This window comes from Malaclemys terrapin, chromosome 3 (assembly GCF_027887155.1).
Source record: "Malaclemys terrapin pileata isolate rMalTer1 chromosome 3, rMalTer1.hap1, whole genome shotgun sequence".
NCBI classification, from domain to species: Eukaryota; Metazoa; Chordata; order Testudines; family Emydidae; genus Malaclemys; species Malaclemys terrapin.
The window spans coordinates 9520501-9537441 of NC_071507.1; the positions used below are offsets into that span (position 1 = coordinate 9520501).

Here is a 16941-nt window from a genome sequence, read left to right on the forward strand (position 1 = left end):
AACATTCCCCCCACCATTATAATTACAGTCCTGCATAAAGTGGTGATCATAGTCCTATTAGAATCATGTCATCCAATTTTAAAATGATTGCATTAGATCTGAATTAGAAAGGCATTTTCCTCTTTTTGGCATCCAAACTTTCATAATGTCCAGGGTGTATTAATAAAATGACTGAACAGTTTTCCTGTGATCAGGTCACATGAGGTAAAATAGGATTAGACTGTGGTGTACAAAACAGGCACCTTGGATTTAAATCTCTGTTGTCTTTGTTATCATTGTGCAGTACAATTTTGCCTTTATTATTGGAGTACATAGCAAAGGCTTAACAAGGGCCGACATGGAGACCTGGGATTGGTTTCGAGTCCTGGGTCTATCATTCTCAGAGCCAGCAGTGAGCTATTGAAGTAGCATGTTTAGCTTTTGAGGGTGGTAATATCTCTCAGCAGCAGCCCTTCTAGCTAGTAATGGAGCAGGATTAACATCCAGACCTTCGAGGAAGGAAGAATTGTGGCTCTAGAGCAAGGTAAAATGGTGTGTCCTCAGGTGTTCCATAAAACGTACTGAGAAGTCCTGGGAGAAGGAATCCCAATCAGGATTGGTCAGGCTTGTTATAACACCAGTGTTGCTCATTCTTGTGATACCATCACAACAGTTGAAGCTTTACATAAAGAACACAGCTGAGAATCTCAGTTTTCATTTAACTAAAATGTAAATTTCTAGCCTTCTTGGTTTCACAGAAAAGCTTGTAAATGTGAACTCAGGACTCCATAAAGCTGCAAAAGCAGAAGGCAATGGAAAAGAACCCCAAATGTATACATATTTTTAAAATTCTTGTGATTTTTAAGCCAATCACATGATCTTGTAAGTTTGGGTTTGGCAGTACTGTGTAGCACAGGAGGTCTGGCTTCCTTGGTATATCTCTAAAGGCGAGGATTTGTGAAGACTCCTAACAATTATTACACAGGCTACAGTATTAGAACTTGCTCTGTTTTTGACAGTGCTGCTAATGTTCTGATCTTGCAAATGCCAACCCCAGAAAAGCGGGGGCAGGAATGTTAATTATATTCTTTATGTTACAAAACAAGCAAACAAAAAAACCCTAAACCCAAAAGTATACCCCAAAAGCTCTGCTATTGTCAGACAAAGGGCTGATGCGTTAGATAGATCCTTACGCAAGTAGCCCTCACTCACATGGGCCGGATCCAAGGAAGGTCTGATCTAAATGTCAATGGAATGACTCCCTTTGATTTCTGCAGGCTTTGGATCAGACCCTGTTTGTGTGAGTGAGGATGTGCATGGCTTAGGAAAAAAAGAAATGTATTCTCATCCCTATGTTCCAATGGGCATGGCATGGGAAAAACTGTGAGGATTGGGATATAAATATACTCTAAAAGGTCAGTCCACGTAGTGCACTTAGTTGCATGTATGTAGGCAACTTTGGTAGATAATTAATAGATCTGTGCACCAGAAAAGCATCAGTGCTACTTTATCCCATTTGATCATCACGCAAGGCTTTCAGGCTGACACAAATTAAGTGGCCAGACTGGTAGTCAGACTCCTTTAGCACATTGATTCTAAGTCTTTGAGAAAAAAGAACGAGGAGTACTTGTGGCACCTTAGAGACTTGCAAATTTATTTGGGCATAAGCTTTCGTGGGCTACAACCCACTTCATCAGTCTCACACTCTCACTGGTCCCAAGATGTTTAATTGGCTCTGGTTTGACTTGTTTTCATCTGACTAGTGGTATGAAGACCAAAGTCCACGTTATCCCTGGTTCTTCCATGGGTGTGCAGTGGAGTGGGCCAGGGACAAAAGCACACACAGGCCAGGGACAGTTACAATCCCTGCACTCGGCGGAGAGCATGCCCCCTACTAGCCCATGGAGAGGGCCTGGTACAGAGTAAGGAGCAGGCTACACCATTTTCAGGAATGGGGCTGCTTGCTCAGTATCCCTGTGCATCAGTGAGCTAGAAGTTGTACCTCCTGAGGCATATTCTCTCCTTCCCCTCTCCCTGGGATGGGCTAGCTCTGCACCACTCCCAGTGCAACCAAGCCCACAATTTGCCTCAAGAAAGGAATTATTTCTAGGGTGCTTAAAGGGGGTTATAATTAGGAGTAACGAGATGCAATTAAGCACAAGAAAATTTAGACGGGATATCAGGCAAATTTTCCTAGCAGAGAAAGCCATCAGGCTGTAGAATAGTTTTCCAAAGGAGGTGATGGAAGGGTCCATTACTTAAACATGGACTCAGCAAATCAGTAGGGAGCAACCCTCGCTTAGCAGGACTCTTAGCTGATCTGCTGGGTCATTCCATTCCTAATCTAACAATATGTCATCTCTGGATCTAGATGTTGTATTGAGGAGACCATACCCATGTTAGCTTGGTCAGAGCTAGCTTGCTAAATGTAGCCACAGTGGCTAGCTACTCTGAATATTATCCCATCTGAAACCCTAAATACCTACTTAGGATGACTAGCCCTGCCCACTACCATGGCTACACCACACCAGCTTGATCAGAGCTGGCATGGGTACATCTCCTCGAGCTGGGAATGACATCTTCCAGCTCCAGCGTAGAGAGAACCTCTGATTCTGAGCTTTTCGATGCCAGTGTTGTGGATTTTGTTTTGTATTCATGTGTACTGCTGGTTTTTGGATCGCTCCATATGAAGGCAGGCGATGTTTCTCACTCACCGTCGATGTTTGTTAATGATGTCCTGCAAAATTTTTCAGATAGTGCAAAATGAGCGAGTAAAACTAGCAGACTAATAGAAACAATAGCGTTGAGCTGTAAGAGTGTTTGAAAAGCTTTTAAAAGGAAAAAGACATTCCCTTAGTTTTTTCTTTACAGTTACACAAAACTGAAGCTGCAAGTCACTCAAGAAGGACGTATTCCTCTGAAGAGGTAAGTTCTTCTCTCCTGTTATTACATTGGAGCTTTCAGACTTTTGAGTGTGATTTTTAATCTTTAGAATGGTGCTGGACTGTCACCCCTTTGACTGAGATCTGTTTTTCCACGCAGGATGTATATAGCACAGCTGGCAGTGCAAGCTACTTCCTCACTCCTGTGTTAGTGTGCTCCACCCTAAGCTAACCAGACCCCTTTTGGGGGGTAGGAACCAGTTCTGTCTTCATGGGCTATGGGTGAAGTCTATGGAGGTTGCACTTCTGTATCTGATGCTAAGACTACCCGGTTAAAATACCAAAAGGGAAAGATGGTCCAGCAGTTAGGGACTAGGTTCAAGTCCCTTCTTTGTCCTAGATTGCCTGTGTGATTTTGAGCAAGTCGCCTAGACTGTCTGCACCTCAGTTCCCCATCTGTAAAATGGGGATAATAGCACTTCCCTACCTCAGTGTTGTTGTGATGATAAATATATTAAAGATTATGATGTGCTCAAATGCTGCAGGGATGGGGAGCCATATAACTGTGTTAGATACCTGTTGTGAAGATGGCTTTTTTGGTGGGAATGCTGGGAAGTGGGCTGACATGACCCAACTAATTTAATATATGCCACTGAGCACCCAACAAATGGTAATGTTGATAACTACCATTCTGGACTGGATTTGAACCAGTGACCTAGAGGTGAACTCTCCTTTCAGGCCTCTTTCTGTCCTTATCCTTTCTGTCCCTTCTATGACTACTTTCCCGTCAACTCCCGGCCTCCAGTGTTAAGTGTTTATCTGATTGGAATATTTTGATTTCTTTTTCTTTTTTGTTAAAGTGTTTCTGTTTTCAAGACCTCGCTATGAAACAAAGGATGAATGCACAAGTTTTCCAGAAACGTCACTTTGCTCTGCAGTCCATTAGCCACGCACAGCTTGTACCCATATAATACAGAACGGTGCAATGTGCCTGTCAACAAACCCCTGCTTGTTTATTTCCATTTTGCAGCATATACCGCTTGTTTTCCGCTGACAGAAAGCGAGTAGAGACTGCATTAGAAGCTTGTAGCCTTCCATCTGCCAGGGTAAGCATTCAAATATCTTCTTGGCCTGCTCTGAAATGTTGCCAATTCATAGGTGATTCCATCAGTGTTTTCTCAGGGGCTGATCGCGCTCCTTGAGATCTGCCCAACGAACAGCCCTCAGCCAGTGGCTCTTCCTCTCTTGCACAGAAGATACCCCTGGATTCCACAGATGGCTCTCTGCAAGTCTGAGTATCTTTGCTGAGGAGTTGGGAAGGGAATTGAAGGGAGTGTAAGTGAGCTGGAGGGAAGAGTATAGGATTGTGTGCCATCCACCGTGGAGATGCTATGAGAATATAATACAGTCACTGACTCTATTACAGACCTTCAGGGCTAGTTTTCACTGCTAGTTTTCACTCGATTACTACCCACCGGATTGGTGGATAGTAATCGATCTATCGGGGATCGATTTATCGCGCCTCATCTAGACGAGATAAATCGATCCCCGAATCAACGCCCATACTCCACCTCAGCAGGAGGAGTAAGTGGAGTCGACGGGGGAGCCGTGGCGGTCGACTTGCCGCCATGAGGACGGCCAAGTAAGTCGAACTAAGATACTTCAACTTCAGCTACGCGAATAGTGTAGCTGAAGTTGCGTATCTTAAATCGATCCCACGCCCAGTGTAGACCAGCCCTTAGAGACTAACACGGCTGCTACTCTGAAACTTTTCACTGCAGTGTTAGCTCAAGGTATAATTGGAACATTGCACAGAACATGACTCCCATCCACACACAAAAGGCTCTAGGTCAAGTTAAGTGGTGCTTTAAACTCGAGCTAGCGAGCCTGGGGACCTGGGTAAAATCTTGAGTACAGCTGACACTGGAGCTGGTAGGGACACAGCTACTCTGTGCTGCTAATACAATCATTCTACAATCACTGCTAATATAACTAGAGCTGGTTGGGAGTTTTCTGACGAAGCACTGTTCTGTCAGAAAGCAATGTGTTAAAACCGAAGCTGTTCACGAGGAAGGGTTGATGTGGACAAATCTCCCAAATTGAAAACATTTTGAAAAAGAAATTCAAAACATCCCTTTCTGATGTTTTCAAAGTGAAATTTTGGGTTTTTAATTTATTCCAAATGTTAGTTAATGTATACTAAATATGTTATTTTGTTAAAAAAGTCAAAATCTCAATGAAACATTCTGAAATTATCAAAGCCTTTCGATTGCCCCAAACCAAAGTGTTTTTTAGATGCTCAGTTGACAGAAATTGTTGGGATTTTGATTTTTCATCCCATTTCGGGATAGGGAAAAAAATCCCAAATCTCAGTAGCTCTCAAAGGATGGGAAAACTGTTTCCCACCCAGCTGTAAATGCACTCACTCTGTGCTGCGAATCCAAACACTTTGTGCATCTCCAGGGGTGTTTGCTGTGTGATTTGTTCTCACTTGAGCTAGGATAACTCAAGAGGAGTTAACTCAAGTGTGGCTAACTCCAGCTCACTCTGCAGTGATGGTAAGCCTGTAGTCTCTTCAATGTAGAAGAGACCCCACTTTAACAGAGGGATGCCAGGAACAGCTGCCACCAAGGTAGTCCCTAGCAGCGTAGCTCCAGTGGAGACAGATCTGCTGCAGAAGCACAGAGCTGGCCTGCAGAAGGCCCAGACTTCTTGTGAACACCCAGACTGTGTTTGGGGCCTGGTTCCACAGCTGATTCCTGTGGGAAGGGCAAATCTGGAGAACAGCAACAGGGCAAAACTCCACAAGCCAAGCTCAGAGATCTCATCTCCCACTGGTTCAATCAGACCCTCAGATATTTCAGAAATCTAGGGAAAAATGGATTGAAAAAGATGGAAAGAGGCTTTGGGAGCTTTTTGCAAGCAATTTATGTAAATATTTGCAAAACATATGTAAAGATTATGGAAATCCAAACTGATGGTGAAAATAATGCACCGTATACTTTACCACGAACAACAGATATGTGATTGGTTTTCTACCTTCTTATTTGTTTCTTAGAAAAGAAATATGTTTGAGGTTTGTTTCCAGGATTGCTTTACATTTAATTGGCAGTGCACTTAGCATTTAAGATGAGAGATTCAAGAGTCACCGAAGCATGCTTTTTTATCTCATTTGATTTAATGTATCTGTTTACTGAGTGGTAATAAGAATAAAAATGATTTCTTAACTCTCACTGAAAGAAACATAAACATTGTTAGAGTACTTGAAGGAAACCACAAGCTCTTTCTGTTATTTATTTAAGTCAGTAGTCAATTTTATCTAGAGATTGCTGTATATTTTTTGCCGGGACATCTTTTGGAAAATTATTCATAGTATAAGGTAGATCTTTTTGTTCAGGACAAAAAATGATGTGTTACATGCAATAAGGAAAACTCAGTTGATTATCCTGGAAATAAAATCTTTTAAAAGAAACAATGTTCCATGACCAAATCCTCCATGAAAGAGTACATCCCACAGAGTTGATGGGAAATTTTACTCTTTTGACTTCTGCTCTTTCACCTGTGTTCCCATTTATTTGAACAAGCAGAATTCTGGGCTCTCAACTTCCAATTTCTGTGATATTTTAACCCATTTTGTGTTCTGTAGATGTAAAGTTCAGGCTAGTACAGGGTAAAGTTGAAACTAGTACAGGATACTGTCTCTCGTTCAGATATGTAAATAGCATGGAATCCTCCTTGGAAAAGTGGAATTTGCTTATTTAGTGTATTTTTTACAAAGGTTGATGGGGCACCCAGAACATTGGATGAGTGGGGTTTTTATATATTTTCTAAAACTCTAAAGAAAGATGTCTCTCCAAGCTGCATAGAAAGAGTATTTAAGATATACACTAGGGAAACATAGGACTCATGGGCTGAGATTTTTCCAAAGTGAGAGTGTGATTTTGTGCTGTACTTCTAAAAGACTGTAAAAGCCCCTAAGGCACAACAACAACAACAACAACAACAACAAAAACCTAAAACCTGCAGCCTTGGGGGAAAAGGAGATTAAGTGGGTTTAAGCCACTTTTGCACCATCCTGATTCTAGGTTGCTTCAGGGGCTGATATGGCCCCTGGCATGTAACTTAGGCTATGACTACACTGGAAAGCTTACCGTAGCACAGCTGCACCAATGCAAGCCCTCTGGCATTGCCAATAGGAAGGGGCTCTTCCATCGGCTTTACTACTCCAGCCCCCATGAGCGGCAGCAGCTATGTCGGTGGGAAAAGCTCTCCCACTAGCATAGCGCTGTCCACACTGGTGCTTATGTCGATGTAACTTATGTCACTCAGGGAGGTGCTTTGTTCACACCCCCTGAGCTTTATTCACACCCCTGCCAACATAAGCTGTAGTGTAATCATAGCCTCCGCCTTAGGAGACTGCCCAAGTTATATGCTTGTGGCCTGATTTTCCAAATGTTTGAGTATCCAGCAGCAAATATTGAAGTCAGGGGAGTGAAATTTTCAAAAATGCCTGAAGGGATTAGGTGTCCAACTGGAAGTTGGGCATCCAACTCCCCTAGGCATTTTTTAAAATCTCAACCAGGCTTGTTGAAGTCAGTGGGAGCTGAAAAGTGCTCGGCACTTTGGCAAACCAAGCATGCTTCAAATATGAAGTTTATAGCTTTATTTTAGGCACTTGTTTTTGAAAATCTTGGCCACGGAGATTGTTTTCTATGCTCCATTTAGCATGAAAAACGGCCATGAATGTAAATATTCACCCAAAAATAAAACAACTGGCTATTGAATCCGATCATCTGAATAGCTGTTGTGCTGTTAAATTAATAGGGGAATGATACAGATGCTGCAAAAGCAAGTGGGATTCCAGACAAATCATAAATTATCAGTGCCTGAAATGAATAGAGGGCCTATAACAAAATAATATGGAATGCCAAATATACAGCAAATTTAGAAACAAGGAATGTTTTTCTGCAGTGCAAAAAGTAGGGCAGTTTGTTCAGAGAACACAGAAAGAGCTTCGGACCAAAGGTCTGTGGGTGGCTCCACTGATATCTGGCTGGCTCTCAGGCCAGCATGTTCAAAGGGACAAAATATTTTAAATGTTTTTGGCAATGAGGATTTTGCTGTCCAAATTTAGCGAGTGTCTAAAATTGTCCCTTGGGTTGTAGAAGCTATTTGGGCTAAGCTTTTATCTCCTGTCTTGATCGTTGTGTCATGTGGAATACTGAGCATATTGGCAGGGGTGGCGAGTTGTCTGGGCCCGTGGTACCCGCGCCCCAGGAATATTCAGAGCACAGGGGCCCAGTTCTACCAATGTTCGGGGTCGGGTCCCTCCCCCGGCCCTGCCTGCCGCCCCCTCGCACCTCCCCCGGAGTGTCTCTCGTCCCCGCCTGCCGTCCCCGGGTGATTTAAAAGAACCCAGGGGCCACCGCCACCACCACCGGCAGCACAGCGGGGCTAAAGCGGTTTCCTGCCCGCCCTTGCTCTGCGCGGTGCGCCACTCCCAGAAGCAGCCGGCATGTCCCTGCGGCCGCTGGGGTGGGTGTCTCCACGCACTGCCCTCGCCCCAAGTGCCATTGGGACTGCAGCCAATGGGAGCTGGGCAGTGCCTGCGGGCAGCAGCGCGCAGAGACCCCTCCCACACGTCTAGGAGCTGCTGCCTTTTGGGAGCTGCACAAGGTATGTGCCGCACCCCTCACCCCCTCCGGCACCTCACCCCCCTGCCCCAGCCCACACCCCGCACCCAAACTCCCTCCAAGAGCCTGCATCCCTCACCCCCTCCTGCACCCGAAACCCCCTCCCAGAGCCTGCACCCGAAACCTCCTCCGGCACCCAAGCTCCCTCCCAGAGCCTGCACCCTCTCCTTCACCCCAATCCCCTGCCCCAGCCCAGAGCCCGCACCCTACACCCAAACTCCCTCCCAGAGCCTTAGGCAGGTGTGGGGGTGGGGTGGGGCGGGACTTGGACCCATTCTGGGCACCACCAAAAATTATACAAACCTGCCGCCCCTGCACATTGGTGGTGGTAAATAAATAATACATACATTTCCTACTTTATTTCTACCCAGCAGCTTGCATAGGTAGGTTTTTGTATGGTTGTGGCCGCAAATGGATGGAAATTCAAATGCATCTCTGAATTTGAACCAAATTACATGCAAAAGGGGACAGAAACATAGATCTCTGGTCATCAGGAAAGGTCCCCATCCTGCAAAGTGCTGAGTGCTCTCAAACTCCCATGAAAGCCAGTAGGAATGGAAATCTATGGGAATGTCAAGACCCTCAGTAATCACAACACTGGTGTCAAAATTGCCCCTCTGAGAAATACTGACTCATTTAGTGAAGCAATGGCATATTGAAATTATCCATTGTCTAGCGAGTTTTCAGATGCAATGCAAATTGAGGTACGTGCTTTACTGCACATAGACTTGCTTTGTTCTGTTTTTTTACGAATGTATAGCAGTCAGATTTGGGAGAAATGCCTATTGTCAGCTGTGGTACAATTCTTTTTAGACGCTGCGCATACCGCTGGTAAGGTATTTTTCTGCCTGGTTCTCTCTAAGAACCATAATTAGATGTAGCAACTGCCTACAGATTATGCCCACACAAGCATTCAGAAATATTATAGTGTGCCAAAACAAAGAGTGTAAAGAGCTTTTAGCTATTCAGCTTTGTAGAACCATATTTTTCAAGAATTGTCACTGTTTGTGATGTGTTGCGCCCCACAATATTTAGAGTTAAATAGGGGTGTCACTACATCTGAAGACTGAATGAGTTCATTTGAAGCATTTTCTCCACTTGCTATGGAAACGCAAATGTTCGTTAACAAAGAAAATAATTGAGTCTCCATTTGTCACCCACAATGTAAGCAAACTTATGAGAAAGTCCAACTTTGGCTATTCATAAAACATTTTGTACCTAGCAGTGAAAAACAACTGATTTTTTTAATCCAGAAAAAAAGAAACCCAAAAGCTTCATCGAGAAAGCTTTGCACTCTGTAAGCATGCATCACATACAGCCAATTCATTTAGTCTCACCAGCTAGACAGGTTCAGTTTGGGTCAGTTCTTTGATTGGAGGCAGAACTCTGGGTGGCTGTGTTGGGTGATCACTAGATTCTCTTCCCTGTGACTCAGTAGTGCACCAATGCCCCACCATCGTGCTGGGGAGGCGATTACTTATTAACATGCCGTTGAAATGATCACTGAATTTGGGAGCGAAAAAGATTGTCCTTGTGCACCTGTCCCCACAATGCATTGGGGATTTGTGCATGTCGACAAGGTTTCACCCAGAGCCGTTGGGTCAGATCTTTGTCCCAATTCAAGTCACTCTTTTACCACTCCATCTTCTAAAGGGGAAGCTGGGGATTCCTGTGGCTGGGTGAGGCTGGAGTGTTCCATGCTCTAGCTATCTCAGGTTCCTAGGGGACTGTTGGACTGTTCCAGCCAGCATAATTTTGAGCAGCTGGGTGACTGCTCTAGCTTATGTTGGGGGGAGCTGGTTTGGCCACTGGTCACCTCTGGGATTAGGGGAGATGGACAGTTCCCTTGTAGCTACATTTCACCCCCATACCTCCATCCCAGCTGCACTGAGTATGAATTTGGTGAGGATTTGCCTCCATTTCAGCAATGGGTTGGATCGTTTTGTATAGATTTTTGTATATTCCTATTCTACTTCCCTTTCCATCTGCCCTGAATTCAACTAGCGTATGACTCTGGGCACTGATTGTCCAAAGCCACATTCTGATTGGTCATATGTGCTGATCAAAATGCTACATGCCTGTGCACCAATACCTGGTAGTATGTAGGAGGGAACCTCATCACTGAGAAGAGTGAAGTGGATAAGGGGGGAAAGATACCTAGTGGCAGATATAACAGAAGGAGATTTAACCCACTGGTCACTGTGTCCCCCTCTGCCCAGTCCACAGAGAATGTGGGCCTGTTGCTATGTAATGACCTCCATCTTGGCTGACAGCAGGGATTCAAATAGAGATCTCCAGAGCTATAAGTAGGAGTCTCTACAGCTTGTGGTAAAGATCCAGGCTAACTGGTATTTATAACAGACTTATATCCTCTGTGTATTGGAGACAGACCAGGACACATCACACACTGTGAGTGGTGGCTTACTCACTTCCTCTGCTCTTTCGAGCACCTGAGGCCTATAACTGTTCAAATTCCAAGAATGGGGGCCGTCACACAGACATTGTAGGAGTGGAGTGTTGAAAAGAGGAGGCCTTTGTGAAGGAGATGAAGAAAACATCCCAGTCCCTCAAAGATCCACACTTTCCCTTGGTCCTGCAGCCCCATTTAGCTCCTTTGCAATTATAAAAACGACACTGAGGACCGTTTAATACACCCAACTTAGGGGTTTATAATAGAAAATGCATTGAAGGTGGTTGTGGGGCCACAAACTGGTGATGAAAAGGTGTCCGTCGAGCAGGAAGGAACAGTTCAGGAAACCTAAGGACACAAAAATGAAAAAAAGTTGGGAAAAAATTAATAGCCAGTTAAGCATAATGAAAATAGCTCTGTGTGTGTGTGTGTGTGTGTGTGTGTGTGAGAGAGAGAGAGAGAGAGAGAGAGAGAGAGAAATACATTTCCAGTTTCCTCAGCAACTATATGTGCATATAAAAGCATGTTATTTTTTTGTGGTTGTCTATATAATTGGCTTATTTTGAGGTGCTTTTGCTGCTCATACCATGTGGAACTGACTGGAGGATTACAGGGTCTGAGGCAGACACGTGGTGGGGCACGGCAAGTGTGTGTTGGGGAGAGAGGCGTCTCGTTCTGAGCCTCACTGCGCCACAGACTAGGAGCTTTGAGCTTGGGACTCTTATTACTATAACTGAGGGCACAGGCACCTGGGTGGTGGAAAGCCAACCCAAAGGAGGGTTGCAGAGGTACAAGGTGCAGGCAGTTCCTCTTTTGTCACAGAACCCTGAGCCAGCCAACCCTAAAAGTGGGTATCTTGGGTAGAGAGAAGCTGTGGCCAAGACAGTGTGGAATATATTGGTCAGCACATCCCCTAAGCAGCCTGCGGTGCTGAGCTTTGAATGTTTCCTCTCCCAGCAGAAACATCAAGGGATGGTGCTGATACAAACACCCATAGGTGACTTGCCCTTGGGACTCAATGGATGCCACTAGTGCAGGGGAGGGGAGGACAATCATGCCTGTGGCACATTTTTACCAGAAACATATTGAAAAGTTCCCTTCCTTCTAACAAAAGCTTGAATAGACGCTTCCGGTTCCCTTGGAAACGGTGCTAAACAGCAGAATAAATAATAGCAATGATTTCCTCTGTCGGCTGCTTGCTTCTGACACAAGTGGGCTCCGCAGCATTTCCAGGGAAATGGCTTTGCATCCGATCCTTAGTTTGGAGGTATGGAAAAGTGTCACCTGATACTGTAGTCCTTCCACAGGCAAAACACCCAGTGCCTTCCATGTGGGTGGCTCGCATGAAGGGAATTCAGGATCAGGTCCTCAATATGTCTATTCCACATTTTTGCATTTTCAGTTTTGTTCTGGCTCCTTAGGAGGGTCCTCTACACAATGATTATTTTGCATGTCCTCCTCCTTTCTCAGAAGAGTTCAGTGGACTGATGCAAAGGCAAAAGTCAAAAGGTGTGAAGCTACTGGCCTGCATTGGGGCTTGCATCATCATTTAGACCTCCTTTTCCCTGCCCCAATGGGTGCATGGAGGGAGCAGCCCCTGCTTTTCGCTGAGCTCAAGGACTGTGATTGGATGGGCTCTTAGACAAGTGTCAAATAGGAAGAAAGCTCTTGCATCTATCTGAGTCAGTCCCATGCAAGGGCCAATCGTAATAAGGCTCAAATCTTCTGTACTGTAATAAAATACCCCATGCATAAGAGCAAACACAATAATCCTATTCTTCTGGAAAAGCTCTATAGAATAGAATAGAGATTATAAAAATACCATGTAGAAATAGAAATATATAATTTACTCTAGAGACTTATAAAATTTAAGAAATCTTTCTTTCCATAGGTTTTGGAACCATTCTGCAGAATTCTGTAGTATTTTCTATTAAATTATATTGGATGTTAAAACAAACAAATGAACAAAAACTTTTAGAAAAGCTAAATTCCATAGGACTTTTCCAGAAGAATAATATTTATCCGTGTGTCCTGAGTAAATAGCAGGAAGTATTTGTGCCGTCCTTGGACAAGACCAGGGTATTAATTTTTGCTCAGGGTTCCAGTTCATTCCCTGGTTCTTCACATGCTCCAAGGAGTCAAGTAACCTGTTGCAGCTCTATAAAAGTATCAGTTTGCTTCCCCTTGGGAAGGCTGGGAGGTGCAGCCTGGGTTCCACCCCTTCCCTGCCCCTAACCACTCCCCACTCACCTGTGTTGGAATTAGTAGCTACATGGAGGCTGCTCCCTCACCCATTCTGTGGGTAGCTCACATAGGGGGAGAAGGGAAAGTTTTGTGTCTTCTTACACTTCTGCATGGGTGCATAGGGTAAAAGATAATCCTGTCTAAGGGAAGACATAGTCATACAACAAATCACCCAGTTATTGAAACTGAGATGATTTTATTTTTTGTCAAAAGATATATATTCTTAAAACTGCTCTGTTATTAAAGAGAGTTGATTATTCTGCAAAGGGAAATAATCTTGTAATGACCTGCTTATAAACAAAATGTGCTATTTCTTTACTTCAGTGTTTTTTCCCCCCCTATTTCACAGAATGATTCAATCCCTCAAGAGGACTTCACCCCAGAAGCATACAGAGTATTCTTAAACAATCTCTGCCCTCGGCCTGAAATTGACCACATCTTTTCTGAGTTGTAAGAAAAGACACTTTTTTTCCCCCTCCTCTGCTGATTTTCTCTGGTAGCGACGGCAAAGTAGGTTATTTAGGCTACAGCATCACAACGACTGCCAAGAACAGATTTCCATGTCAAGCAGGATTGTTATTTAACCTAGGAGGTGAATGTAGATCAAAAGTTCCTTCCTCCAAGCTTTAGCTTTAATGGCCAGAGTTTTACAGTAATTTATTCCTAGAGGAATAGAACTGCCAGGACTTGTTTCTCAATATGGATTATGATAGTTTAAGCTTCAGTGAGAAAAAAGGAGGGGAAATGATAAACATGAGAACAGGCATTAGATATCAGTGTATAGAAACCACTTGAAGATTAATTAGGAGTTGGAGTAAGAATACAATGGCGTTTAGGATTCATGCATGATGCAGTTAGAGATCATATGCCTCATTACAGTGTAAATTAAATTTGCAAACAGCTGTGCTTTTGTCATTTCATATTTTCAGTTTCTTAAACACCTGAAAGCCATACAACTTTAGCTGAACTATTTCACATCCTCTTTTTCTGGGATTGGGTCAGTACAGTTTTGTTTGTTTCTTTGGCGAACCTCACCAACCTTTCAGATTTAAAAAACTTGCTTTGGTTTCATTGGCATTCCTGTGTACAGCTCTGTCCTCCACAAGATATTGACTACTTCTGCAGCAACCTGCTGTCTCCCTACTATTGGAGATAAATACAACCCCAGACTAAGTAGATGCAACACTCCTTGATTTCACCAAATGTTACACCTGCTTACTCCAGAGCTAAATTTGGCCCCTGGCAAGCAAGCGGACAATGGCATGTGGTAGTATGGGTACTCCTCCGCGATTTACTGTACTTCTCTGCTCCAACTCAGCCTCTTCTCCTATTACTAGTGGAGCAGAAAAATGGGGTAAGATGGTAGCCAAGTGGGTGTGATGTTAGTTCCCAAAACACCTAAAACACATCCCAAGAGCCCATCAAAGCAAATTCATGAGCTTATATTTGAAACCCATGTGTTCTTGCTCTGTTCGTCTTTTTCTGCCCCAACCTATAGGGTGAGATTTTCAGAAGTGTTCAGCTTTGGCCGAACCATCCTCCCATTGAACTTAATGGAAAAACTGCCACTGATTGCAATAGGAACAGAGTCAGGCCACCAATAAATGCTTTTGAAAATGCCACATATAGTAATCTCCTTACGCACCAATCCTGCCTTCGTGCAGGCACATCATAGAGCCTGGTATCCATATGGTGCTCATCGGGGCCGTAGGTGTGTTCAGAGGTCCATCTACACAAAGCCTGTTGCAGGGTCATAGCCTGAGATTTTTCAGCTTCTTGGGTTGGGATCTGCCTTTTTTTTTGCCTGTTTTGTAAAGTACCCTTTGAGGGCACTGTAAAACAAGCAAATAATGGTATAATCAAATCAGGGCTTCTGTCCTCCAGCAGCAAAACCTAATAGTTAGGCCAGGAATGCCAATGGAACTTAGGTAACAGGCTCAGTAATACAGCATTTCATTGCCTCTCCTTTAAAAAAATACTTCCAGTTCAGGAATCTAGGAGTCGAATTTTCAAAAGCTCTCAGCATTGGCCTAATTTTCTTTCACTGACATCAACAATGCTGAGCCCTCTCACTGATAAGTGTTTAATGAAGAAAGTTTGCCATACATAGTCGTAAAGTAAATGAGTTTGGAGACTTAACCGAACATAATTTTTTGTTGCCTGGTAGTTTGAATCTTGTTTCTGTTTCCATGGGAAGTTGCAAACCATTGAACAAGAATGCAAGGGAAAATATTCTAATTTCTTTTCTTTTTTTTTTTAAACCATCATTTTTCTCTAGCGGTGCCAAGAGCAGACCATACCTTACTGTTGATCAGATGATGGAGTTTATAAATTATAAGCAACGTGATCCACGGTTAAATGAAATCCTTTATCCGCCGATGAAACAGGAGCAAGTTCAACAACTGATTGAGAAATATGAACCCAATAATACTCTAGCAAAGAAAGGTCAGTAGTTTGATAGTCTTGCTGTATTCTGTTTCTGGTTTGAAACAATGAACAAATTATACTAGAGCAACACACTGGAGCAGACATTGGTTCAGAGTCTAATCACATTTCCAAATGGCTGATTTTAGACTTTGCCGGCTTGTGAGACTTGCTGTAGTTAATATTCCAATGAATTTTGTTGGAACTGAAGTGAGGAAGGATGGGCTAGTTTCCGTTTGCTTTTCAGTATGTATAATTGATAGTTCAGAACAGTTCCTCTGATATGTAAATTTCAGCACAAGCAGCACTATGACCAATAACTATTTTCTTGCATATGAGATGTTTGGGAAATGCAAAACGTTCTAAAACAATCGGTGGTATTGAATCTGAGACAAATAATTCTATCGCCTGATAATGGTAATAACCATAATAGCACAGCCATCTATTTGCTGATAAGGTGGTTATACAAAGCAGGCATTGGTTATAGCAGAATGTGCTTTTTTGTCATAATCACAGAAAATTCTCTTTTGAAAAATCTTGAACGTTGTCTGGGCTCAGCTGGGCATTTTGCCAAAAGCTCAGTGAAATCCCTATTCCACTCTCAGCAGATAGACTTTTACTACCACCCTGAGTCTTAAAATAACATTGATTTTACACATGCATCTTGTTTTATTCTGATTCATATGTTCTATTGTCTACCTCATTTTCAATTGTGTTTATATCACAGAATTTTTATGGGTGTGGGAATATCCTGAAAAGCAGATCTGATGTGAAAAAACATAGTTTAATTCACAGATATGGGACCCAGTCCTACAAGTTGCTAACATCTCCTCAGAGGTGCTGAGTACCCTGAATTCCACACCCTCATCACTTCGAAGGATCAGATTCAAAATAGCCATCAAAGAGACAAAGCCTTGGAGCCTCAGTTTAACGAAACTCTCATGGCCTGATCCCCATTTATACTAAGTCCAGTACATTGGTGCCAATTTTAATGCCCCATTACACTGCCAAAGGGATTTTAAGGCCAAAGCAGACTGCAAAGAGTTACAAAGGGATCTCACAAAACTGGGTGACTGGGCAATAAAATGTCAGGTGAAATTCAGTGTTGATAAATGCAAAGTAATGCACATTGGAAAACATAATCCCAGCTAAACATACAAAATGATGGGGTCTAAATTAGCTGTTACCCATTCAAGAAAGAGATCTTGGAGTCATTGTGGATAGTTCTCTGAAAACGTCTGCTCAATGTGCAATGGCAGCAAAAGAGCTAACAAGGAAATGAATATATAACAAGACAGAAAATATCATA

At 43.2% G+C, this 16941-nt stretch overlaps 1 protein-coding gene across 3 annotated transcripts in view; it reads left to right on the plus strand.

The window, feature by feature from the left end:
- PLCB1 (phospholipase C beta 1) overlaps positions 1-16941 on the plus strand; it is a 627096-nt gene that overhangs the window by 412946 nt on the left and 197209 nt on the right. For all 3 annotated transcript variants that reach the window (XM_054022546.1, XM_054022548.1, XM_054022547.1), the window contains exons 6-9: positions 2851-2904; positions 3892-3967; positions 13558-13658; positions 15487-15653. In XM_054022546.1, coding sequence (XP_053878521.1) covers positions 2851-2904; positions 3892-3967; positions 13558-13658; positions 15487-15653 — 398 coding nt within the window. The remainder of the gene's footprint in view (positions 1-2850; positions 2905-3891; positions 3968-13557; positions 13659-15486; positions 15654-16941) is intronic.